We start from the raw sequence: 27,403 nt of genomic DNA, 5'->3' as shown, positions 1-27,403 counted from the left end.
TTGGAATTTGTGTCTGCTCCAAGAGGAGGAGAACCAGGAGGAGGATGACGGGCTTGCAGGTAAGGGGGTCAGGTGCCTGTGACCCACCAGTGCTGCCCATGGACAGCCCTTCTCTACTGACTCAGGTTTCTTGGCATTTGCTTCATTTCAATATGCCCCTCGTTCATGTTTCAAGGTGTTTTAAATCTCTCTCTTGGGACAAAGGACCTTGCTGCATTTCATCTATTCTTTCCCTCTCCTACTCCTTTGGAAATCATTCTTGATAAGTGTCCTGGTTTTCCTGGGATGGAATCCCACCCCATCAATGGGCTGCAGACCATTAGCAGTTTTGAATCAGCCATGAGAGCTAACTGGAGTTAGCTACATGTGTATCCCAGATATGAGCATCACACTCAGCATAAAGGGGGAATTTTGCTGAGGTGAGAAGAGCCTTCTGTTAGGGCCTCCTGCTTGGACTTTGCCTCACCCTGCTCCTCTCACCTTCTCCTGCACTTGAGGCCTGCCTTCCTGGATATCGTGACTGCTGCACCTCTGCTGGACTGAGTATAACTTTATATATCTTGTACTGACACTGGTATCAGTTTGGCTATTTCATTATATTCATTTTCATTTCAACCTGTCGGTCTTCTCTTCCCAATCCCCCATCTCTGCTGGGGAAGGATCATTGGGTGATACAGCAGCTGTGGTTTAGACCCACATATGGTCTGAGTTGTGCACAGTCAGGCTACCCCAATGCAGGACCTCTTCATTGCAGAGTTTGTCCTTTCCCTGCTCTCCACGTGCACCCCTCCTCCCACCCTGGCTGCCAGGGGGGGTGTTTCCTCCTCAGCCTATGAAATCTGTCTTGCAGCATCTGCCCAAATGTTGCAATCTCAGCCATCATCTTCACCAGGGTTTCTCAGTGCCCCTTGCAGGACATGCTGTCACAGTGGGGCTCTGGCCTCTTTTCCAAGCCCTAGGATGGGCAGCTGGCCAGAGCTTTCCCTGCCACTGTTTTCCAGAGTATGAAGGAGCTCTGGGGAGAGGCAGAATGTGGTGGGTCTATGGCTCAAGTGTAGGAACACGAGACTCACAGCTCTGCATCTCATCAGCACATTGCTGGTGTTGTAGAGGCCTGACTACCCAGGGGCCCTCAGAGTGTGAGTAATACTGCAGCAGGCAGGAGTGGCCAGGTCTCACCCAGGACCATGATGGGTCTCAAGAGCTTGTGCAGGACTTATTTCTCCCCAGGTTGCAGTTCAATCATTGTTACTAAATATTTTCCTAGCTCGGATTGCCACTCATCCAGAGTGAATGGCCATTTTGGTTTGTCATGGCTGTGACAACGTCTTCAATGTTCATCTTTGGCTTGTGCCTATCAGACTCTTCCACCTTACTGACCATTGTGATTGTCACTTTACCTTTCCTCTCTGCTTCTTCCAACATCTGTCCCTCTCTTTCCTCCTTCACGGAGTGCCCTTACTCACCTTAGAGGTGGGCAAGTCCTTTCAGGAACAGTCTAGTCCTGGACCATCTCCAGCACTTTTGGAGCAGAAGATTGGCCAGCCTTTGGGCATCTCCTGCTGGGGCATTTGCCCTCTGACACCATTGCAGCACTGGGGCAGAGCTTTGGTTTGAATGCTTTGGTTTTAGCCTAGGAGGAGGCTGTGGAGCCCCATGCAGAGGATGAAAGTCCTGCTTTGCTCATTGCCCCAGATGCTCATGTCCCTGTTTCTGTGGGTTTGCTCTAGATACTCTGGTGTTGAGTGAGCTGATACCAAGTGCCGTGGCTTTAGTCTAGAGATGGATGTTGTTTCCCTATGTCTTGCAGCAGCAGCTGATAGAGAAATGTATTATGCAGCGTTTGAAGAAGAGCCTTAATTATTTTGCAGTCTGTGTGTTTAGACTTCAAATGTGTTTTTCCCATGCCTGCTGTCTAATCCGGTGAACAAAAGGTTATGGTTTATAGGTCAGAGCACGACACCCATTGCGAGTGCTCTGCTTTGCATCCCAGTTATTCCAATCAATGAGCTTTACTGAATTTTTTATGCTGTGCTGGGCTTTTATCTGTCTCACTTTATTGAAAAACAACAAAACAAAAAAATGAAGTGGAGCCAGATGAATTTCTGAGATCCTGTTCATGTAAAGAGCTACAGGATCTCAAACAAAACAACAACAGCAGTAATTAAAAGCAGAAGTGAAAACACAGGACCACAGAGAGCTTTTTGTGTTATAGAGAAACCACCAACCCAATTACCAAGCCAGTTCCCATTGACCTTCCCATCCTGGAGTTACTCACAAGTGACTAGGAATGTTGGAAGCCAGGAAGGGACCTAGAGGGAGGGCACATTGGACTAAAGCCCCATTGCTGTGCCATGGAGAAGAAGGGTTGATGTCCATCTGCCTAGATATTTTTGCCAGGAGGGATGTTCTGGTGTGGATGCCAGGTGGGCAGAAAGGGGCTGTTTCTCCTCTGATTTGAGGCCACCATGTGCAACACAGAAGGAGGGAGGTTGGCTCAGAGGGTCAGCAGGAAGAAGAGTTGTGGTGTGCACAGCCCTTATGCTGTTGCTGTTGACCGACTTGCATCAGCAGGGTCCTCCTTTACCTCTTCAAAGCCCTGGAGCACACCACTTCTAAGAAATGTGGGAAGTCATGCAGCTATTTTTGGCAGCCCAAGTAGTGTATGACACTGACCTCTAAGGGCATGGAGAGGAAAAAACTTCTCTGAGGTCTACCACAGGAAAAGGCAAACCAAAATGAGTGAATGAGAAAAGCCATACTGCACATCCAGGCAAAGACATGGAGCCACAGTCAGGGTGATAAATCACTGATAGGACAACGTCTCCCCTCCTGCAGCTGCACTCCTGCCAACATCTCTCTTTTTTAGCCCTCAATACCTGAGGAATTTTTTTTTTCTTGGTAAGGAAGAACTCATTTGACTAAACAATGATGCAGCAGCTTTTTGCCCTCTGCTCTCAGGGCAGTGTGGTGATGCCACCCTCTCCCAAACACTGCCTCTTCCCTGACTCAGCTCCCCTGCCCCAGACTGCCCAGCTTCCTGCCTTGCTGGGTGATGACCAACAGCTCTCCACCCAGCCAGGTGGGAAGCTGCCTGGACTGTTGTGCTCAAGGGCCAGATGCCTGCTTGAGCCTGGCAGCACAAACGTGGGCATGGAGCAGCTGCCCACACAAGTTGCTCGTTGCTGATCTGCTTTTCTTTCCTACCCAGCCCAGCAAACAGGAGCAAAGCAGATTTTGGGGATTGGGTTGAATGCCCATCCCTGGAGATGTTGAAAAGATGCAGACATGTGGTGCTGAGGGACATGGTTTAGCACCAGACTTGGTAACAGTTAGATAATGGTTGGATTCTATGATCTTAAAGGTCTTTTCCAACCGAAAGATTCCATGATTCTGTGTGGACAGGCAGGTCAGTTGTGCAGATCACCTGAAAGACAGGAGACAAATTTCTCACAGCAAAATCTGGGCACGTCCTTCCCTCTTACCCCAGCACTCAGGCAGGAGGCTGCCAGGAAGCACACACTCTTTTACCAGATACACACAGCCACCAAGAACCAGAAACTATCCCCTTGCAGCTCTTCACCATCTTACTCGAGCATTTTGCAGGTAATGCTCAGCAAAGCAGCCTGCACGTTACATTCACCCTCTTCTCACTGTGCTAATGACAGAGCTTGGCGAGCCTCACTTGCTATGCCTCCAGAAAATAACCACATTCCACTCCTCTTGCTCTCCTTCCCCCTTTCCTCCTCCTGTTCATCAAAGCTGCCCTTCAGACAAATGATCCAGCCATCTCTGTATTGCTGGTACAAGAGGATTCAGTGCAGAGGTCTCTGTTAATTCTGGAACTGCTGCAGTCCCATCAGATATTGCTGTGTTTCCCTCTAAAAGAGAGGAGGGGAAGGAAAAAAAAAAAGGATAGAAAATGAAAAAAAAAAAGCTCCAGTACAATACATTTGCCAAGGCTGCTTAGGTGAATTGCTGCTTTGCATATCAACATTCTTCATGCAGAACCCAATGGAAAGCAGAGTCCTAGCAATGTAGGTTCATTTGTAAGAAGGAGAGAATTATCTTCGCTAAACTGACAGAAACTGAGATGTTTTCAGGTTTGTTTTCCAGCCAGTCCAACTGCCCCTGGGAACAGACTTTTCTTACAGGTTCACTGAGAGGTGCCAGAGGAAAGCACGTGGATTTTCAGGAGGTTTCAGTTTTGCTCTCTGAGTGTTTGTTAAACTGGGAAATTTCTAGGAGGGAGCTGCAAATTGCACAAGACTGAAAACCTTTTGGGGCAAATAATCCAGGCACTACAATAAAGCAGATACGGGGGATTTGTCATGCTACCTTCACCCCACACTTCTGCCTCCCAGGGTGTCACAGCACGCTGGGGGAAGGTGCCTGTCACTTGCTGAGGTTTCTCAGCTCTGGAGCCCCGAGGCAGCTGCTGGCACGCAGCAGCATCGCAGTGCCGCAGCCATCCCCTTGCAGCAGGCGCTTGTGAGTCAGCTAACTGTTGGGACTCCTGGGCTTTGCCATCCCAGCGCCGCTGTGTGCAGGCAGCCCAGCAGCCCAGCTTGCGCTTGCAGCTGGTAGAGGGGAGCATTAATATTTAACTTTCTCCCTAGGCCATGGAGCTGAACTATTGATCGCTGCCAAAACACCTCTGTGTTCACGGAGAGTTCAGCAGAGCTGCCTCATGCCTTTCCATAGGGTCTGAAGGGACTGTGTGACATTTCTGTCTGTGCAAAGTTAAGGTCTCTATTATTCTTGCTCCCCTTGCGTGCCTCAGGTTTGCTGCAGGACTTCTCTCAGTGCTGCAAAGCTGGGAGCCACATCATCTGGGGTGCTGTGGCTTTTAGTCACGCTCAGACCACCAGCTGTAGGCAGGGCAGGCATGGGAGAGCATGTAGGTCTGTTGCATCCATGGGTCACTCAGATATACATCACTCCAGAAAACCAGATTATCACCAGCTAGTGGATTATTGCTTGCTTACTGCCATGGTGGACAGTTCATGCTCAAATGGGCAATACTTAATGTCCAGAGTTCAGCTGGGAGAGAACAGCTGAACAATCACAACACTTATTTACAGCAAATCAGTGACATGGGTTAAGTCTCAGCCAAGTTTTCCCTCCTCCCACATTTCAGCTACATCCTGACCTTTTTCTTGATGACCGTGGGGATGTATTGCAAGAACTAGGCAACCAAACAGCTCCCAATTTCAATCCCTGAGCATCTCAAGGACTTAGTGTATGAATTTACAAGGCAGCCTGCATATGTCGTAACATCCATGATTCAAGTGAAGTCAGCCTGAACTTGGATGGTGCCACCACGCTCTCATAATGTTGGTGACCAGTTCTTCCTACACATCACCCTATTGCTCTTGAGTCTGGCTGTGTATGTAACAGATATCTGACTTATTTCTCCAATGCATGGTGCAGAATGTGGTCAAAATAAACATGCAGATTTAGCAGAAGAGCAAATCCTGCCTGTGCTTCCCAGTCCACCATGCATTTAGCTGATGAAGCAAACCCCAGAGCTGTGAAAATGGTCTGTGGCAATACATAAGCAGATCACCTCAGAAAGGCTTAGTGCACACAAAGAGCCCAGAAAGATGCATGGGGTTTTTAGAGAGGTTTTGCCTGTCTTTTCAAAATGCTAATGAGCTGTGTGGTTTATTTTCCAGTACATGTCAGGATTTGGAAATGAACATGCTTCTGAGGATCCACGTTGTCCAGGAGCTTTACCGGAGGGACAGGTACTGAGCTTTTTTTAAAGTGCCATATTAAAATGACACGGAGCAAAGTGAATATCTGTTCCCAGGGCTTCTTTTAATCTTCACAAAAGTCTCCAGGAACCGTCTTTATGCAGGACTGGAATAATAAGACGCTGGTAAAAATCAAAATTAAAGATTTCCATTCATATTTTCTATTTTTAAGTTAATCAGGAGCTTCCAAGTTTCATGTTGGGGGGGTTTAAAAGAATTGCCTAAATCACCACTGCTCAACAGCAGGTTTCTTTCCAAAAGGAGTCTGCAATACAAATAGCTCAGCCACACCAGGAAAGAAGGCTTTGGCTTTGGAATCATATAATCATAGAATGGCAGGTGTTGGAAGGGTGCTCCATGCATCATCAAGTCCAACCCCCTGCCAAAGCAGGATCACCTAGAGCAGGTCACACAAGAATGCATCCAGATGGGTCTTACAAGTCTCTAGAGAAGGAGACTCCACAACCTCTCTGTTCAGCCTGTTCCAGTAAGCAGAAGTTGGCAGAGAGGCATGCTTAAGCAGGAAAGGTGGCTTTCATAGCCTGCTTTATCAGGGAGGCTGGTCCAGACAATCTCCTGAGATCCCTTCCAACCCCTACAAATCTGTGATTCTATAATTTCTTTAGCTGGCTTAGAAGCCTTTGGCAGGAGAGCAGCTTCTTTGTAGAGAGAGAGAACATGAATGCCTGTAATAGAATCACAGATTCATTCTTAAAAGTAAGTAACTTCTGAACACGTTTGATGCAAATAAATTCTGTTGGATATTTCTCTTTTTAAAAAAGGAAGCACAACCCATGTGATGCTAGCCACTTTGTCTGCAGAGGCAAGAATTAAAGGTCTCTCACCTCCTTTGTGCTGGTCTTCTTTACACCAGCACACATCCTGAGCCTGACTCTGCCCTCCACCAGATCTCCTATAGTTCCTTTGATTTGAGTGGCAGCTTTTTATGCTCAGTCAGTGACGTCCCTTAGTGCACCTCTCCTTCCTCTGTGCAAAGAGGCCAGGAGGATTAAGGTCAAACACAGAGCTTCACCACTTCATTTTTCCTGAGTTTTCTGGATCCCACAGCTCTGGAGTTTTTTTGGATCTCCCCAGCTCTGATGCCTAGATGTGTGTGCCATTGTGGATAGTAAGACACAACACAAGGACATGTTAGACCTGTGTATTTGTCCCCTAGGTCTGCGTTGCAGCCTATGGTGTGTCCACAAGATGACAAATGGTTGTGCTGAATGAGATTCACTTGATGGCTCAGCTGGTGCAGCATCTCATTTCTGAGACTGGCTATAGCAGATGGGTGGAGAAAAAATGTAAGAAAGAGGCACCTTCAGACTGGGAGATCTATAGTGGTAGCTGCTGGTCTCAAAGGGTAGTTGAGGCTGTGGTGGATGTGCTCCTTGCAATTTCAAAGACTATCACCACTTTCCAGAGGAGGAGAACCCCTCCAGGTCTTGGCTGAAGTACTCTGAAGTACTCATCTGGAAAGAGTTTGGACTCAGTGTCAAAAGAGTTAATAGAAAATTATGAATACAGGTTAGAGAAAAAAAAATCTTCAGTCCCAGAGGTGGATCCTTTCTCCTCTGCAGTATTTGTAAGACTGGCATCTGCAGTAGTGCTGGCTAAGATAAAAATGACAAGGGCTATTGATCCCCCTGCTTCACTGTATACCCATAACAACAAGGTGGAGTTTGAGGGCTGGAAGCTGCATGTCTTCTAAGAGCTTTACCTCTTCCTTCTGCCCACAGTCAGGGCAGTGTTTGATACCATATGGATGGCTGATCTACTCAGCCCCAGTGGGACAACAGGATGCTAAAGCAGACCTTGCAGGAGGGAGATGGGATGGCATGTATGACTGTCCCACTGGGGTATTTCCTGCAGTTCTTGGATACCTTTGCTTCTTGCTGATCTCAAAAAAATAGATGCTGGCCTACTTAGATCAAAATGTTTCATTTCTGTTCTCTGAAAAGAAGGAACCTATTCTTTAGTTATGAACTCACAAGGGTTGCTCAACCAGTGCTATTCCTACCCATGGCTCTGCAAAGGGAAAAGCATCCCCTTTGTACTCCAGAGAAGGAATGGCACTCTGCAGGACCCCTGTGGAAAAGCTCCCACGTGGGTCACTCCTGCTCTTGGGCAGCAAACAGCACTGGCAAGAGGAAGAAGCATGCCACCAAAACACCTACTCTGGGCACCCCTACCCTGAGCAGAGGACAGCAGGAGGAGGTTAGAGTGTAAAAGGGAGAAACAAAGGTGCAGCTGCTGTGAGTCTTTATCAGTTCTCTGGTAAACCAGGCAGACACTCTCTGGAGCAAGCTCTCTGAATGCTTAGCCTTCCCCAAAATGTGTGCATAATAAAGGTGTGCCTTGCAGACTGTAAGCATTGGGGTTAATCCTCTTCCCTGATGCTCCTCTTGCTGACCCTACTGAGCTTGCTGTAGCAGCAGGCATGTTGCCTCAGTGGCTGTGGTTACTCCTTGGAGAACTTGTGTGGCATCTGGCATGTGTGAACAGGGTTGGGGGTATCTGGTTGGTACCCATGGGACACCCAGCCTCGTGGGAGCAAGAAGATACAGCTACTGGGGCAGATGCATAGACTTAGGAGCACAGTCTACCTTACAGAATCAGAGTGCTGGGCACCTGCCATGGTGCTCAGCTGGGGGCTCCAGAGATAAATAGATCCCATGCTGCTGCTGCTTCTCCTTAATTTTCTCACTTCTTATTTTTCCTTCTTCTTCCATTCAGAATAATCCACAAGTCTGCCCATATGGCTTGTATGCTGAGCAGCTCTCAGGCTCTGCCTTCACCTGTCCCAGGCCCACAAACAAGAGAAGGTATGGTGACCCTCAGGAGTGGGTGAGTGATGTGGGCCACTGGAGAGGGATGGAAAGGCAGCCTCCGTGCCAGCAGCATTTTCTGTGAGCCTGGGTGGGTGAAAAGCCTCTGATATGCACTGGTAGAAGGGCAAGGGAGGAAACCACGGACAGGAAGAGAGAAGGCTTCAGGGAAGATACTGGATACAAAAATGCTGAGGAAGGAGGTGTCAGGATGAGAAAGAAAGTTGGTTTCTGCATGAGGACAGGGCCTAGATGGTCCTGGGTGGGTTGTGTGTGCTATTTGAACTAACCTCAGGGTCTCACCTCTGATGCTACTGTGGAAAGATCACCACCGTGGCTGGTTCTGGCAAGCACCTGATGGACAGTGTCAGAATCAAGACTCTGAGCAGGATTCTCTCCTTCTCCTAAGGGACACTCCACCATGCTGACCAGGGCTGGTTAGGTTCTAGCTCAGGTTGTACCCATTTTCAGCCTCGCCAGGGGCTCAGACCAGCATCAAGCAGCCATAATGCTGCTTACCACCCCATGTTCCCAGCAGTGCTTTGGACAGCTTGTTCCAGCTGGCAGCAAATGTCCTCGAGATCTGTCTTGGTCATTGTGCTCTGGCCATGACCAGATTGGAGAAGATGAGTTTCTTATTTTGCTTCTCCCAGAGTGGCTTTTCTGTCCCTTCTGTTGTTCCTTCAAATGAAAGGCAAATGCATCATCCGAGCTGCCTAGCAGAGCTCTGCTCTCCAGGCTGGTGCCAGCTCGCAGTGTGCGTGGGAAAGGGATGAATCATTGTTTGCTGCATGAAGATGTCCTTGAAAAAATTTTTCCAGCTCTCAAGGGAGGGCTCCCTCCTCCCATTTCCCACCTACCCAAACTGCAACCACTGCTGTTAGCACATCAAAGGCATTGGCAGCCATGCCTAGCTCAGACTTTCCTGGTTACCTCAGCTCTCCTACCTGATTAAAAGCCCAGCTTTGGCTGCTGGAGCTGCAGGCTGGCCGGGGCTGCAGCCATGGGCACAGAAGGCAGCAAGGAAGGAGGGCGAGAGTCCCAGGCAGTGAAGGAGGCATGGGGGACCTCTTACAGCAGTATGAAGTGTCATCCCATGCAAAATTATTGTTAGAAACATAGAATCAACTGTTGAGGTTGGAAGAGTCCTTTAAGATCATGAACTCCAACAAGGCTAAACAACCCCAGGTCTCTCAGCCTTTACAGACAAAGCTGAATTTTCATTTTTTGTATACATTTATATATCTGTGAACATATGGAATTATATGTAAACACATACAGACATCTACCTACATATAACAGCATATATTTCTATTTAGAGCCTATAATTAAAAGCCATTTCTCTGGAAGCCTTTGTTTGTGAGCTTGTGTTTGATATTTAATACACATTTTGGTCCAGTTGCCACTAAAGGAGCTCAATCAGCTAGCAGCCACCCAGGGCGTGTAACGTCTCCCCAAGTTAATCCAGGTCTTTCCTTTCTTTGTAGCTGGCTGTATCGGATCCTGCCTTCAGTCTGCCATAAACCTTTCAAACCTCTCAAGGAGGGCCACTTGACACACAACTGGGATGAAGTTGAACCTGACCCCAACCAGGTAACCATGCTGGAAAGAACCCTGTTACTGCCAGGAGGACAGTTAAATATTGAGATAACCAGGGGTGCAAATGTGCTGAGCTGCAGGACATCTGAGGGGACCTGTAAGGAGGTGGGGATCTGGCCAACACAGGAGCTGGGTCTTGACTGCCACTTATTGTTCCTCACCTGTGGGTCATAAAAGGAAGGACAGCCCTCAAAGTGATGCTTATCATTTCCCACCCCAATGGATGTTTGTGCTGCTTCGCAGCATGTCTGCCATGTCATATCACTTGATCTATGCTGTCTAGCATCTCCCCTGGGGGGGTCCTGTTTGCCACCTCTTAGGCTGCTCTCTCTACATCTTCAGTGTCCCCCATCAAATACCCATTGTGCCACAGCCCAACAGGCAGAGCAGCAACATGTCTCTGCCATCCATCTCCTCCTTCCCTGCACTTTCAGAGAGGCTCCCAGCCCATTTCTTTGCAGCCCTCATGGGAAATCAAGCTTCATTCTGGAGAGTCATGCAGAGACATGGCATTTGTCTTCCTCTGTTATGGCCTTGCCATCATCTTTAATCATAATTTCTTCCCTGCCAGCTCCAGAACATTTGGTTTGGTTAATCTGACTCTCTCATCTTGCCACTCTCCTCTCAACATCATCTCATGGTCATCCATTTTTACTCCTCTCAGGTTTTGCCCTTTGATGTATCATTATTAGCTACTTTCCAGCCTCCCATTAGCCTCACCATTTGTCTGAACACTTTCCAAGCTCTTCTGGAATATGTTTTCCAGCTACTGACCAAGGACTGGTGACAGTTCTGTATTTACTTGCCTTTGTTTCTCCTTTCCTGGCAAAGCTCCAATGACTTCTGTTACCACCTCATCCATCCCTGATGCCCTTTCGCAGCACACATCTACCGTTGCAGTTATTTATGGTTATGACAATTCCAAGATGCCCAGCTCTCAAGCTTGCAATGACAATCATCAAACTCAGAGAGGTGTTTTTCTGAGCAGAAAGTGGGAGCCTTCCTCCTGCTTTTCATGATTTAGCACTACACTTGGTAGTTAGATAATGAAGTCAATGACCTTAAAGGTCTTTTCCAACCAAAACAATTCTATGATTCTATTAGTTTCTCTCATCCTCTCTGAAGCAGGTCCAGGGACAGGTTCAGTTTACAGGATAAGGCCAACTCTCCCCTTTGGTGCTTTGTGTTTTGCCCAGCTCACTTAAGGAGCTGTCCCAGCTGTCCCATTTAAAAGGATGGCCATATGGAGACATTTTATGCAAAGCTCATTGAAGTCAATGGGGGAAAAAAATATCTTTTAATATTCCCTAAAGACAATGGCAGAATTACAAAAAAGCACAGGGGACAGAAGAGAAAAAGGGACAAAAGTGCTAAAACACTATGGCATGACACACATGCAAGAAATGCTGAAACAGAAGAAAGCTCTCCAGCCTGGAACAGAGATGACTAAAGGGAGCTATGATTGATAGGCAGGGAGAAAACAAATGCCCGTAACAAATGTCAAATTGAATGGGGGAAAAAAAAAAAAAAGAGGCATAAATTGTGGAACTTCTTGCCAGATGATGCAGGTGGATTCAAAAAGTGATTAGACAAATCTTGGGGAGAAAAAACCCATAAAGCAATAGTAAGTACAGAGATGCCATATATTAGGAGGCTCGCGGACCATACAGCAGGGAAAGGACACTAAATCTTCCCCATTTTAAGCACCTGGTGCTGGCTGCCACTGCCTGTCTTGGACTTCTCTTCTGGCTCGGGGTGATCATTTTTCTCTTCTTGCAGTGACTTTGTAGTGGGCAAGTGTCTCAGAGGAGGGGTCAGACACCCTTTTCCATTGAGACCAGTGGGCTGGATGCTTGTCCCACAGGAATGACAACTCTGGACATTTCCACAGTGAAAATGAAGCTGTTACACAGGAACTGCACTATACCTGTTACTTCATCAGTAGACTTGCTGTCGTCTTCCATATTCCTCAGTGAGAATATTTGCTTCCCCTCAGACCATCATTACACCTACCATTTATTTCTCTCTCATGCCTGTTCTCTCTCTATATATCTCTCCTCCTGGGCTTCAGGGTCTTTCCTCTTTGTCCCTTCACTTGTCCTTTCTGTCAGTATTTCACTGTGGTTTCTGTCAACTGGGTCTCAATTCCCAGTCCTGAAGGCTTAGAAAAATCATTAGAAGAACACTTCAAGTTGAGAGGCCATCACACTGGCCTTCACACCTGCCATGAAATAAGCAGGAGTCAGGGAAGTTTGCAGCATGCTTTGCATTGTTTCTGATTCGTATCGGGAAGGCTGTCTTGGGAACCAAAGGAAAACATGCTTTAAAGAAGTCTGAAAGCAAAATCTGAGATTCAGCACTATCTTACTGACTCTTCTGTGAGCTATCACTACCTCATAAGGGTCACATCTGATCTGCTTATGGTTACATTTCATGTCTCCATCAAAAATATGCAGGTTCTCCAGCAACCTTCTCCCCTCCATCTGGCATCTCAGCAACGTGACCCTGAGCAGGCACCAGCATGAAGTTGCCCAGGTCTCCTGGGGAGGAAAATGTACCTCTGCCCAGCAGAAAACGGCATGTGGGGAGGGACAAGGGATGGAACCAGTGTATCAGGTGTTGCAGGGCTGCTGCAAGGCTGTTGTGGTTGGATGCCCTCAGGGAGCAGATGGCTTCAGAGAGTAGAGTGGAGAGGGCCAAACCATGGGGCCAGCCCTGGGTGCAGCTGTTTAATTGTCAGTGAGCCCCTGCTTTGCTCAGCTTTACTGCAGATGCACGTGCTGCATACAGCTGCCTGCTTTCTCCTGAAGATGGCTCTCCGGGAGAGCCTGACAAATTGCTGGGGCACCTACATTTTGATTTGGGTTTGGAAAACTTCCAGGAGGCTTGGAGGGATTTAACTATCTTTGTATCTCTTTCAAATGTAGCTGAAATTCCGCATAGTTCAAAATTTTGGGGAGTGGCAAGCACAGACTCCCATGAACTTAATTTTCTCAGAGCACCAGCCTGAAAAACACACCAGGAACTGCCAGGTCAGGTAGCTAAAAGCAACAAAATGTTTCCATGGATGCCTAGAGTCATAGCCATTTTCTCCTGTGGTCAAGCATACTGGTGCAGAGGATGCATCTGGCATCTAGTTTTGGGTGTTTGGGTTGGTCCAGGCTGAACTTCCCTCAGTGAAGGGCTGTCAGCTGCAGCACCTCACTCCCAAGAGCTGCAAAGACTCCTAGTATGATATTAGTGATAATAAATACTTCAGGCTTCTCTGGCACCTTCTGCCTGAGGATCTCAATAGGCTTTGCAAGAAGCAATTAACTCTGCTTGCAGCTCCCATTTATGCAGGTAAAAATATTTCTGCTTCAGATGCAGGGGAAATGATCTGGAGCAAACAGGACTGTCATGCTTTGGTCATGGAGGGAGTGAATCATCCAGCATGGAGTGGAGCACAGGAAAATGACAATTTGGCTGTGGAAAGCTGGCTCACCTGAATTTCAACAGTGTTGTTAGTAATAAAGGAAGGGGCAGCTTTTAAGCAGGATTATCTTTTGTTTTTAACCTTGACACTATACCATTATTTTGTAAAAAAAATTGATTAAAAAGGAAAAAAAATCCATAAAAAAAAAGGAAGAAAGAAAACTGTAAACCAAATTAAGCAAGGCAAAGAGGAAAGGGAAAGCTACCTCAGCTAGTAAAGGACAGGGAAGCAGGATGGGAGGTGTGCCTGCTTTCTTTAAATTTGTTCCTGTTTGTGTTACAGCCACTGGCATCACTGTCTTGCTTTTTGTTTGCTTCAATCTAGCTGCGATGGAAACCTTTCGAGATCCCAAAAGCCCCTCAGAATAAGGTGGACTTTGTGAGCGTAAGTCTGGCGGGCAGGACATCTGGGCATCCTTTTGGGGGCTGGTAGGGCACATGGGATGCTCAGCACTAGGTAAATGGCAGTGGGTTTGACACCACTGGCCACTTGCAGAGCATCTGTGGGAGGGGAGAGGTCCCACTTCTCCCCAGTCCCTTGGCTGAAAAACTCCACCTTACATGGATTTTAAAGAAACCCCTAATATGTTAAAGAAAAAACCAACATGTTTGGCAAAAGGCTGTTAGCAGTATGTGAAGTGCAGACAGGGCAGTGATAGGACAAGAGGCAGTGGGTAAAAACTAGAACACAGGAGGCTTCACTTGAACTTAAGGAAAAACATCTTTCCTTTGAGGGTGCTGGGAAAGCCTGAACAGAGACACTGAGGAGTCTCCTTCTCTGGAGACTTCCAAAACTCGGGGGGGGTTGGACTAGATGGTCTCTGGAGGTTCCTTCCAACCCCTACCATTCTGTGAGAGAGAGTGGGATGAGGGGAGGAAAGGGGGCTGGCCCCTGCCTCACAGCTTGCTCTTCTCACCCAGTACTGTTTGCCCATAGGGACTGCACACCTTATGTGGTGCTGGTGAGCCCAGAGGACGCAATGGCATCGCCATCCATATTTATGTCTGCAACACCTCCATGCTCAACAGGTCGGTGACTGCAACACCAGAGGCTCAGGCTGCTGTCTGTCTGCATGTGCACGTTTGTCACTGATGCATCTAGCTGTTCCCAGTGTCACTGTCTTCATGTCCATGTGTTCCTGTGTGCACAGGCAGAGGAGTTCGTGCTGCCAGTGGCACATGTTTGTGAAGCAGGTTGTGTCCCACAGCCAACCAACAGGGGAGAGAGTGGGGAGCCACCAAAAGGAGGAAGCTGGTCTTGGGGATGAAGCTGGATCTAGCTACCCTTGTCACATGAACCAGAGCTGCTCCTTGGAGGTCAACACACACAGAGCTTCCCCCCTGCAGCAGCTTATGGGGACAGTCAGCCCTGCTCCTCAATTTACCACACCTGATGCAGCCATGACCACAGAGGCAGAGACCTTGCAAAGGCTGGAGGACCTCTTGCTTCCAGACCAGGCACATAAAACCTCCCTGCCTCATCTGTACCACTCAGTATACTGCATTCACTGACCTGCAAATAGCTCTCTGGTGCTGAAGGGAAGACCTCTGCCACATCAGTATCTAAGCTCAAAACTCACCAGCTAGAGTCATGATGTGTGCAAGTGCCTGGGGCTTACAGCACCTTGACCTTCCTTTTCTCCTTTTTCTTTAGATGCCTTTATAATTCGGATGGTGACTTCCTGATTGGTGAGTTGATGATTTGCCTTTTCCTTTTCCCCACAAGGGTATACTTGGGTTGCCACCTGCCTGCCTCTTTGTTCTTCCAGAGCCCTGTGCCCTACAGGCACAATTTAGAGGAGACTCATAGAATCATAGAATTGTTTCAGTTGCAAAAGTACTTTAACATCATAAAGTTCAGTTGTCAGCCCAACATCACCATGGCCATTATACAACATCCCAAAGCGCCATGTCTACATTTTTTTTAACACCTCCAGAGATGTTGATTCCACCACTTTCCTGGGCAGCCTGTTCCAATGCTTGACCACTCTTTCAGTAAAGAAAGTTTTCCTAATACCCATTCTAAACCTCCCCTGGTGCAACTCGAGGCCATTTCCTCTCATTCTATCACTTGTTACTAGGGAGAAGAGACCAACCCCCACCTCACTACAACCTCCTTTCAGGGAGTTGTAGAGAACACTGGCTTCACCCTCATGACACCCACATTTGGTGGTCTGGCACCAGCTGGGCTGGTGGATGAGTTGCACCACTCCTGTGCAGCAGAGAGCACATCTCTGTGCCAGACCTCAGTTTTTTATTTTTGAGCAGTGACCCAGATTTCTTGGTGCGGTCCTCAGGGATCATTTCCCAGTGCTCCTTAGACTGATATTAGGCACACCACAGTGGAAGTTTTCTGGGAAATATAAACCTCAGGATTTCTGAACAGCTTACAGCCTCATGCCTTTGTTGCTTCAGTCCAAGAGCATTTGGCACAGCAGCTTAGTTCCCCTGCACTGCCAGCCTCAGGCAACCAGACTGCCATGATAAGCGTTGAGGTTGGCACATAAAGTGCACACATGCTGAAAAATATTCTGAGTGATATCAGAAGTCTGATATTTGCTTGTATCTTTCTTGACCATGGGACAAAAATGCCTTGAGGTTACCAACAGAAACATTTCTGTCATCAAATACCTAATAAATTGTTCTCTCTCACCTCCCTCTCTACTGTGAAGTGAAAGTGCTGGGGCAGGTTTTATAAATCTGCTACTTTTTCAATTCAAAATGTGAGCTCTCCAGGGCCAGGACAGGCACAGAAAATAATGCAGATGTTACTGAAGCGTTGCTTCTACTCTCAGGAAGCAAGGAGAATTAATTATTCCCAGACATCTCTTACTGCCACAGTCATAACAAGGATGGGTACGTGCATGGTTTACGTGAAGATCATGAGACAGGCAGAGATGACCTGAAACACATCAGGTTCCGTTTATTCAGACTGCAGCACAAACTTTGCATCAAGGCACAAGGTTAAGGATGCCCTAACCTCTTGCAGGGACCTGGTGTGACATGGGGGCTGTGGGGCTGGTCTAGAAGCCCCAAACCAGTGTAGGCAGCTCTGATGCAAGGTTCTGCATGCGAGAGGGAGCCCAGTCCTAATGTGAATCAGGGTCAGACAGTATGCGTTGTTCTTTTTTGGAACCTGGGTGCTTTGGGGGGACAGAGAAGGTGGCAATCATCACATTGTTTCAGCTTCTCTGCCTGCTTTTTATTTTCACAGTGCCTCAGCAAGGGAAAATGCTCATCACAACTGAGTTTGGGAAGATGATGGTGGAGCCCAATGAAATCTGTGTCATTCAGGTAAGGACTGACAGTACCTTTCCTGTGGCTGCTCAGAGCCTGACACTGAAGCAAGCCAGATGCTGCATTCAGCTGTTCATGGTTTGTCAGGAAAGTCCTGGGAGGATCCCATTGTCTTCCTTTATTTTCCAGTTAGGAATGCGTTTCAGTGTGGAGGTGTTTGGAGAGACCAGAGGCTACATCCTGGAAGTGTATGGGGCACATTTTGAGCTGCCTGACCTGGGACCCATTGGTAACAATCTCCCATCAGACCTACAGTGAATTTTATATAAAGAGATAGGAATTACAAGCCTCAGTCCATCCTTTTATCTCCTATTCCGAGCAGATGCTCCTTCATAAAAATGCTTTTCATCCCAGCACCACTGTTCCTCAGCAGAGCAAGCATCCCCCTGAAAAAATATGCCAGCTCAATGGTGCTGATTTTCCCCTGGGACTAAGGGAACCATTTCTCTCCCAGTTTCTCTCTTCCTTTTTGGTCTGAGAGTCCCTGTCTGCTGTCTGTGAACCTGTTCCTACCAAAAGAAACTCAAAAGGCCCTCATTACTGCTGCCTCTGGCTTATAGATATGGCATAAACTGTAGAGGTGAGAGATTTACCCAGTGAAAACAAAGGTAAGTTTCAGAGGCAACAGGTATTCTTGAAGCCCCATTTTAGATTTAATCAAGTGGGTTTTTTCCCTGACCTCTGTTAACAGAGACACGTTAGAGCTTCAGAGCCTAGAAAGCTTTAGTGTCAGAAGCTGTTTCTCTTGGAGAATTAGGAATCAATAAAATGAGCAGCAGAGGACTCAGATCAGCAACACGTTCACATCTCGCGTTGCGCTGCCAGGGTGGATTTGCTTTCACGGAGCACAGGTCTGGCTCACATAAATCACAGATCCTCCCTGCCAGCTGCCTCCTGGCGTGTGCAATGGTGCAGATCGTGAAGGCGCAGCCTCCTGCTGCCATGACAAAGATACTGCGTGGGTGCATGGCATCTGAAGCTCCGTTGTCCATGGCATCTGAAGCTCCATTGTCCTTGCTGTGATTTCCCAGCCATCTCTCTGGAGCTGCTCAGCTCAGGTTATTTCACCTTCCTTGGGGAGTGCCAGGTTAGGGGCTGACCTGATGGAAAGCACCTCTGTGGAGAAGAACCTGGGAGTGCTGGTGGAAAAGTTCACCATGAGCCAATAATGTACCTTCATGGCCTAGAAGACCAAGAGTATCTGGGGTGCATTAAGAAGAGTGATGACAGCAGGTCAAGGGATGTTCTCCTCACCCTCTACTCTGCCCTGGTGAGGCCAAACTTGGAATATTGTGTCCAGTTCTCGGTTCTCCAGCTCAAGAGGGACAGGGAAGTACTGGAGAGAGTCCAACAGAGAGGCTCTCTGAGACACCTGGGGCTCTTTAGTCTGGAAAAGAGAAAACTGAGACGGGATCTTATCAATGCTTATCAATATCTAAAGGATGGAAGTCAAGATGATGGGGCTGGGTTCTTTTCAGTGGTGCCCAGTGATGGGACAAAGGCCAGAAGGTACAAACTAGAACACAGGAGGTTTCACTTGAACTTAAGGAGAAAATTCTTTGTTGTGAGGATGGCAGAGCATTGGAACAGGCTGCCCAGAGAGGTTAAGTAGTGTCCTTCTCTGGAGACTTTCAAAACCCAACTGGGCATGTTCCTGTGCAACCCGGTCTAAGTCAACCTGCTTTGGCACGTAGGTTGGACTAAATGATCTTTGGAGGTCCCTTCCAACCTATGCCATTCTGTGATCCCTGGAATACTCGCCTCCAAACTTTTGTTGATGAGAAAAACACCCCTTGGTTACTGCTGCTAAGATTATCTCAGGGCAGGAAAGTGAAGTTTCCGTTCCAACAGCTAAAATAACCACAAAACCTGGCACCAACATTTCTCCACTATCAGACTGGTGTTTTGGGGTGGGTTGTTTTTGATTTTAGGTTGGGTTAGGCTATTTTTCCCCCACTGGATTGGACTTGTTTTATAGCTCTCAGGTAGTTCTAAAAGACTGGCCATGCTTGAAGTAAACTTAGCTAGGTATTATCAAGCAGTAACAAGTTTGGCATGTCCCATCTACATTTATGGGGCCTTTGCAAACATCTCATAGCCATACTGAAACCAAAGCTGGTTGTACTTGCAGTGGGGAACCAGTCCTATTTCCAGCTATTTAATGGGACCTCACCTGAGTATCTTTCCCATGTGACATGCTGGGCACACCTCTTTCCACAGCAAGCCTCCAGTGTTTTTTTCAGCATCTCTCCTTTCAGCCAGCTGAGGTCACCTGCCTTCACCTACTTGCATGCTGTGCCTGATCCACTTGAGTATTGATACTGCTGTCTCAGCCTGTTTGTAATGAGTTTTCCCGTTAGCTGCTTTTTTCAGACCCTGTTGAGCTGGGTTTGGAGTTTTATTTTTTTAGTCTCCAGAAGGCAGGAATCTATTATAAGGTTTACTTTCTGGGGAAAAGAAAATGAGTGCACTCAACTGTAAACCTTTTCAGGAGGTGGCAATTATAAGAGCTCCTCTTCTCACCATCTACCCACCTTCTCCTCAGAGACCAATATCCTTTGTATTTCAGTCTTTCTTTATTCTAACTTCACTTTTCACTTGAAAAAATGACAGCTGGAGAAAAGCACCAACTGTTATACCTTAGCAGCAGGTAGTAATGTCTGCATTTTTATCCAAGAAATTCCCAAACACTTCATAACTAATACTAAAAAGAACATGTCAGCACCTGTATGGTGCTTCACACTTTGAAAATGCATTCCTTGTGCTACCAAGACCCTTGGTAGGCCCAGATTCTGTAGGTATCACTATCCCTCATTTTATTATTCTTTATGCAACCATTCAGAAATGTGTTTGGCCTCCTCTGCATGACTAAGTATCCAATCAGCAGGTTGTCTGGGAAAAGAAAGCAATTCACCCTATTTTTTTTATGGCAGGGGTTGGAGGGGACCTCTGGAGATCATTTAATCCAACCCCCACTTCTAGAGCAGGTTCATCTGGAGCAGGTTGCATAGGGACATGCCCAGGTGGGTTTTGAAAGTCTCCAAAGGAGGAGACTCCACAACCTCTCTGGGCAGCCTCTTCCAGTGCTCTGGCACTCTCAGAGTAAATAATTCTTTTCTTATGTTCAAGTGAAACCTCCTGTGTTCTAGTTAGTTACATGCTTTTAATTAAGGATCTTTTTCAGAAGGGACCTAGGGGGAGACCTGTCTTAGTCACAGAAGGTGAAGATAAACTTCAATACTAGGCTGTATTACATTTACTTACTCATAGGAGCACAAGAAGTACATCACTACTTCAGCTTTTGTGGTGGGACAAGGAGCAGTAAGATCATTCAAAATGCAGAAGGGCACCCACAAAGCCAGGAAATTGTGCCAACCTCTCTGTGTTTGCAGCTCACCCAAAGAGCTCTGGCATCCCTCTTTCTTCCACAGGAGCCAATGGCCTGGCCAACCCACGTGATTTCTTGGTGCCTGTTGCATGGTATGAGGACCGCCAAGTGCCAGGAGGTTACACAGTGATCAGCAAGTACCAGGGCAAGCTGTTTGCAGCCCAGCAGGTGAGGATGCCCTGGGAGAACAGATTAACCTGAAGTGCAGCAACTTCAGTGCATGGCCTAGGATAAGGAACTCATAAAATCATAAAGGTTGGAAAAGACCTCTAAGATCAAGTCCAACTGTCAACCCAACACCACCATGGCCCTGAAGTGCCATATCTATATGTTTTTTAACATCTTCAGGGATGGTGACTTCACCACTTCCCTGGTCAGCCTGTTCCAATGCTTGACCACTCTTTCAGTAAATAATTTTTTTCCTAGTATCCAATCTAAATCTCTCCTGGTGCAACTTGAGGCCATTTGTTCTCGTCCTATCGCTAGTCACATGGGAGAAGAGACCATCACCCATCTTGCTACAAGCTCCTTTCAGGGAGCTGTAGAGAGTGAGAAGCCTCTTTTTCTCCAGACTAAACAATCCCAGTTCCCTCAGCCACTCCTGGTAAGACTTGTTCTCAATACCATGCATGTAGTCTCAGGAGGTTCTGCTGGGTTAAGAGCAACAAGACTGAGCCTTTGCTTGATTTGGTCACTCATCTTCCCAGACGAGGCTCCTCAGTGTGGAAATAAGTGTTGGTGAAGACTTGCTTGCACAAAGACTCAACGCTGGTCTTTGCCTCACTGTTTCATATGTTTCTAGTGACAGAGTAGAAAAGAGGAGCTGCTGTGAAAAAAACCCATGGTTTCTCTACCAGAAAGCCAGTGTTGCAGCTGGCCTTGTTCAACTACTGTCTACCCTTGGAGACCAAACCCCAGAGAGTGGGTTTGGTGGAAATGCCTTACAGTTTTGCAACACCCCTGCAATGCTGGGCTGTGCCTAAGGGGCATTGTGCTCCAGGCTGCCAGTATACCTGCACTGAGACTGGGCACCTATTGAACTTGGCACTGCACAAACGCAGTGCAAAAATTGTCCTGTCATCCAGCCAGGAATTTCTTAATATCTCATTAAAGTACATAGATAAGGAACAGGAGAAAGAAAATTATGTAAGAACAGAGGGATGTAGAGCTGCCCACTTTGCACTCATGCACCAAGTTGGAAGGTTGTGCATGGTAACCCTTTATCTCTTTGCTTTGGTAGGAATTCTCCCCCTTCAATGTTGTAGCCTGGCATGGGAACTACACACCGTACAAGTACCCTCTGGACAAATTCATGGTCATTAATGCTGTTGCTTTTGACCACGCGGTAAGTTCTGGAGCTGGGCATGGCAGAGCAACACTGCATGGATACTGTACTCTTCAAACCCTTCCTGAGCAACAGGAACTCAGCATCAGTTAAACTGTGTATTGTGCTCTAAGGAACAGCATGAAATCTCTTGCACTGCTTTCCTGGGCCCAGCCCAAGCTCTTGTAGATAAAGAAAACCTCCTTTATGGTACAAAGACATAACTGGAGGCTGATCAGCTTCTTAAACATCTTTATGCAGCTGAGCATAGCATCTCTGAATACTGAAGCTGACACATACCATGCAACTCAGCAAAGACTTTTGCTTCAAATTCTTGCCTTGATTTATTTCTTGCAATTGCACAGACTCTTTCTCTTGGTTCCTTTGAGCCCAACTTTCAAATCTATTTGAAGAGCAGGCAGCTCTCATTGCAATAATCTCTAGATCTTATGAAAAATAACTAAAGCCAAAACTAATGTGAACAGCTCTTCTAAAAAGGAAACCAGCCCACTGGCAGAGGTGCCCACAGTGACATCATCTCTTGCTGCTGATTCTCTAAATGGGTGCACAAGGACACTGGAGCACTTCTAGTGAGATGACCAACAGAAATTGTTGCTTAAACTCCAGAAAAAAATTGCCAGGAGAAGGATGGTTTGGGGATCAAAGCTTAGAAAATCACTTTAATGAACTAGAAACTTCGAAAATCCTTGAAGCAAGCCACAGTTTCACTGCACTTTGTTCTTCCTGTTGGTAAACTAACAGGGCAGTGAAACTGGATGCCTCTAGAAGGATTTTGTCTCTGTAACCAGATAAGGCAAAGGCATAGTTCAGTGCAGGAGTGCTAGAGACTGCTCCTGGACTTGCAGTACCTCTTCTTGCAGAGCTGCCCCTCTACATCTACGCTGCCAGCTCCAAAGGTCTTCATTGCTCCCCAAGGTTGCCTAAAGGAAGAGCCTTCCAGTTCCATCTCTTTCCTGCCATACTCAGCATGGGACTGACATGCTGGGCACTGTCACACAAGATCATGAATCCATTTGGCGAGGGAGACCTATATCAGCCAGGTTTACTGGAAGGCAGACCTGAGCTGACAGCTTTGAGCCCTGCTCTGTTTCATGCTTTTGCTTTTTTTTTTTTTTTTTTCCATTTTTTTTCCCCCAGGATCCTTCTATCTTCACTGTCCTGACAGCCAAGACGACCCGTCCTGGAGTGGCCCTGGCTGACTTTGTCATATTTCCTCCACGATGGGGGGTAGCTAACAACACCTTCCGGCCACCATACTACCACCGTATGTCTGTTCTTTGTCTTTGCGTACAGGACTACAGAAAAACAGACACACAAACAAACAAGCCAGCCTCCATTTATTTGAGAGGACACAGAGAGATGTGGCATTCTGAATTGTTGTCCTTGGCAGAATTAGAGCCAGCTTCTTGGAGCCAGTCAGTGCTCCTCAGACACAAACAAACCCCAAAATGTTCCTATTTAGAGCATCTCAGGAAAAATTCAGAGGTGATGGGCTGGTTATGTCTTCATAGATAGATGCATCTGTACTCAAGGGGCTGAGAACATACTGAGACTGGGAACATATTAAACTTGGCATTGCACAAATCTGTCAGAAATTGTCCCATCATCCAGCCATGAATTTCTTAATACCTCATTAGAGTACATAGCAAAGTATCAGGAGAAAGAAAATTATGGTATCACAGGTGGTGAGAAGAACAGAGGGATGTAGAACTGCCCAAGGCCATCACGAGATGGGATCAGAGTTACAGCAAAGCAGTGAACTGGCTCTCCTGAGCACTTCTTTACCTGCTGCACAGTGATAGAGAAAACAGCAATCAGGAACTGGACTCCTTAGACAGAGTAGTGGGTTGATGTTTCAGGATGTCATCACCAGAGTCAATTTATTTTTGACTTTGTTTGTTTGTTTGTTTGTTTGTTTCTTCTTGACAAAGCATGGCCACATGTTGCATTGAATGGATGCTAGAAATCAATTTCTCCACATTGGATTATTCTTCTAGGGTGGGAATGAGGCAACCTGCTATGTGAGACTGAAGGCCAAAGCTTGCTTATCCTCCACCCTTTCTGCTGGCAGCTAGAAGACCACTTCTCAGAAACTATCAAGGTCACACTATGGTCACTCTGAAGTGCTGAGAGGCTTTCTGTACAGTCTAATAGCCAGCTCCTCCTGCTACTTAGACATATTTCCAAGCGTCTTGAGGACTGGCAGAATTAGTGGTGCTGCAAGCACAGTAGTCATCTGTGCCACCATCTGAGTGGGTCCCCCAGGAAAAGTCTTGCCCTGTCATTCTGCTTTCATCCTCAGTAGTGAGTGTGACATAGAAACATGTCTTCTGATCAGCTGGGATAGTGCCAAGTCACTTTTAGTTGACTCTAAGAAGTGGGACACACTGCCAGTTTACCACGATTAGGTTACTGCTCAGTATCAGAGCTGCACTAACTTTCCACAGACATGTTCTGCTGATCAGCGTGAACTTGTTCAAGCTTGCTTAATCTGTGCTAAAAACAGCAGACAGCTACCACAACTACTCACTTGAGATCAATACCTTGGCCAGGGGCTTGAACACTAAATAAATGATGAGTGGGCTGGTCACCAACTCCAGCCCAGCCATGGAGGAGGAGAGCTTGAGTAATAAGGTAGACATGGCAGTTATCAAGACAGTGCACACATTAGTTGCCTCTGAAATTGACACAGTGGTGTGTCTTACACCATAAGAGAGGCAGAACAGGACAAGGGCAGCTCTAAGATAGGAGTAGCACAAGTTCAGTGCTGCTGAACTCTCTCCAAATATTTTTGGAGAAGCCTAGCTAGAAATCCCATTGCCTCCTATTCTCAGAGGCAGTGGAAAGCCTGTGTTCAGAGAATTTTGGTGCAGTCAGCAGCACAAATTTCATCTTGCCTTAACTTTGCCCCAAGTATGAGTATAGCAATGGTGGTCCAAAAGTTTTCTACCTTAACAGACACCCTTAGGCACTGTAACAAAGGTGACTATGCAGCTCATAAATAGTGGCTTATCTTGGTCACCTTTCTACATCCCCTGAAGGCTGTGAATTACTGCTAGGGTCTTCATATCACAGGTTGAAAAATGGATCTGATACAGCTTTTATACCACATATTACATCTTTGTCTTGGAGAGTGCTTGTGTGATTATCATTATGGTGGGGCCTAATATCTAATTGCCACTCAAGGAGTTAAACTTGCTGACATCTCACTTGGAGAGGACAGTGCTATTTTATCGGTAGGGAATGGAAGCACACCTAAACTGTTTGGGGACACGCAGGGAATCTGCCAATGAATAAGGCACCGGAATCAGCTCATAAGTCCAAGTATTATTTCCTACTCATCTGCCCACTCATCCTAAGTGATGAGTCCTGTTGCAGACATGTTGCAGGCAATCCAACACTGAGTGCACCAAGTGCAGTACACGAGTGAGTTCAGTGACAAGCCTGTAACTATCTAATCTTGCATGAGATACCGATAACATGGGATGAAAATTACTGAGTGTTTGCATACCTTATACAGGCCAGCTCTGCTTTGATCTAAATTAGTTTTGGTTTTAACCATTGTAGTCCTTAGATTCTACTTAATGAAGACTAAGCTAGTGTTTAAAAGGACTATATAGAATGAAGAGGTGTCCTGGCTTTGCAAAAACTGACTGCTAAGCAGAAAGCTGCCATGTTGTTTAGTCATGTCAGGACTACTAAAGCTGAGAGCTTGGGATGACAGCTGGTAAGATCCTTCCTTTGCAGGCAACATAACTCAGTAAGTGCTGAATGATTAGATATAGCCATTCTTACCTAAGTTAGAGATATATTACTCCATTGGTTTCAGAGAGTCTGTTTATAGTATTCTTCCTTGGGAAAGGACAGAATGTGGCTCCTTGTCTTTTTTTGGCTCTTGAGATAAAGGTAGATAATGCACAAAAAAGCACAAGGTACTGAAGCTCCTGGATGAAATGGAGGTAATAGAAGAATATCAAACAAAATTATTTCAAGCTTATAACCTCAGACAGCAGACCAGCTTCTCTCACCCATTTTCCAGCCTTTATGCCTGTTTTGTGCCTCAAGCACCCACAACACAGGGGTGATTGTACTGAACTTTCTTTACAGCGCTTTAAGATCTCTTATCCAAGTCTGTAAACACCAGGTTACATCACAGAGTAGTACTTACACAGCTCAAGGTGGTAGGAAAAGCACAGGTCTACCAACATGAAAGTACCTTTATTAGGGAGCTCTGTTTCTGAATCCTGATAATTGAGTGGAATAAAACCTGTACAGCTTTACAAGCATTGCCTGTAGGATCCACAACATCCTCTCATGTGATGCCCTGCTTAGGAACCTCCACTGCTGGTCCAGCTTAACTCACAGGTTTCAAGGAGCTCACAGCCCAGCTGTGATGCCTTCCAGTCACACTGTGTTGTAACCTCTTCTCTATGTGTCCCACAGGGAACTGCATGAGTGAGTTCATGGGGCTCATCACAGGCCACTATGAAGCAAAGGAGGAAGGCTTCCAGCCTGGAGGGGGCAGCTTGCACAGCATGATGACTCCTCATGGGCCAGATGCTGACTGTTTTGAGAAAGCAAGCAAAGCCAAGCTGGAGCCTGAGAGGGTTGCAGAAGGAACCATGGTAAGAAGCCATGGGAGCCAGTAAGGCTTTGAATACAGCCCAGCAGAACACAGCTGTGCCACTCTCAAAATACAGCCTTGCTTCTTGCTGTCAAGTTGGAAAAGTGCTTGGACCAAACTGCTGCAGCATTTACCTCCCTTACTAATCAGCACCAGGAGCTCCCCTGGAGATATGTGATGCCAGGCAGCTTTGATCATCTGCCCACATAAATTGTTGCCTGAGCAGGAAGCTGGGAATTTTCATGCTGATTAATTTAATTTTTGCCTTAGCCTATGGACAAAGAAGTGAAAACCCCAACTGTTCTCCTTTCTCCACCTCCTAAAATCTAATGATGATCATCAGCAGACCTTGAATTAGAGCTTTTGGATCGAGGTGGCTTTCTTGGGCATTCAGGGAGTCCAAAGTCACTCCTGAGACCTAGTTAATACTAGCATTTCAATGCCAGTTCTGAAAAGCTGTTCCTTCCTAGGCTGATCAGACTGGATCAGTGCTAGACTACGCAAACAACTCCTGTTTGTGGTAGAGCAGTGCCACCTGGCATGGATTTAAACTTTTGCTCTCTTGCCCTAACCTACCTTCACTCTTCCCAACAGGCCTTCATGTTTGAAACTTCCCTCAGTCTTGCTGTCACCAAGTGGGGCCTCCAGACTTGCAACCGCCTAGATAAAAGCTACTACCAGTGCTGGGAACCTCTGAAGAGCCATTTCAACCCTAAGTGCAAGTAAAGAGGAGTATTTTTTGCTTGCAGTATGTGAGTGACAGCGGGGAAGTCCAGCATACCTACATGTGGTGGCACAATCGACTCAAGCAACGCAGAGTGCTCCAACACAGAACAGCATTTCCAGTAGCCACCAAGCTACTAAAGTGATCATCCATACATAACTTGGGAAATGCAATAAACCCTCACCATTATTCTTAACTTTCAAGTACCCAATTAAAGCTTTCCTGGTGACATGCTAAAACTGAAGTACTTGCATGGCTCTTCCCATGTGTAGTTGGTGTGAAGGCAGTACATTGTGTGGACAAGAGATGACAATCAGCTGCTATTCAGAGGGCCTCCTGAAAATACAACCCTGTGCCTTTCA

At 46.7% G+C, this 27,403-nt stretch overlaps 1 protein-coding gene across 1 annotated transcript; it reads left to right on the top strand.

Moving 5' to 3' along the window:
• The first annotated feature begins 44 nt into the window (after window positions 1-44).
• On the top strand, window positions 45-27,043 carry HGD (homogentisate 1,2-dioxygenase). Its single transcript, XM_054382962.1, has 14 exons — window positions 45-59; window positions 5,679-5,750; window positions 8,499-8,587; window positions 10,078-10,183; window positions 13,989-14,048; window positions 14,601-14,692; window positions 15,318-15,352; window positions 16,878-16,957; window positions 17,090-17,189; window positions 20,392-20,516; window positions 21,589-21,693; window positions 22,831-22,957; window positions 26,137-26,318; window positions 26,912-27,043. The coding sequence occupies exons 1-14, from the start codon at window positions 45-47 to the stop codon at window positions 27,041-27,043; spliced, it is 1,320 nt and encodes a 439-aa protein (XP_054238937.1).
• The last annotated feature ends 360 nt before the right edge of the window (window positions 27,044-27,403 follow it).

This window comes from Indicator indicator, chromosome 1 (genome assembly GCF_027791375.1).
Source record: "Indicator indicator isolate 239-I01 chromosome 1, UM_Iind_1.1, whole genome shotgun sequence".
Classification (NCBI taxonomy): domain Eukaryota; kingdom Metazoa; phylum Chordata; class Aves; order Piciformes; family Indicatoridae; genus Indicator; species Indicator indicator.
The sequence above is the reverse complement of the archived record's forward strand: the minus strand, read 5'-3'. Positions and strand labels throughout refer to the sequence as shown.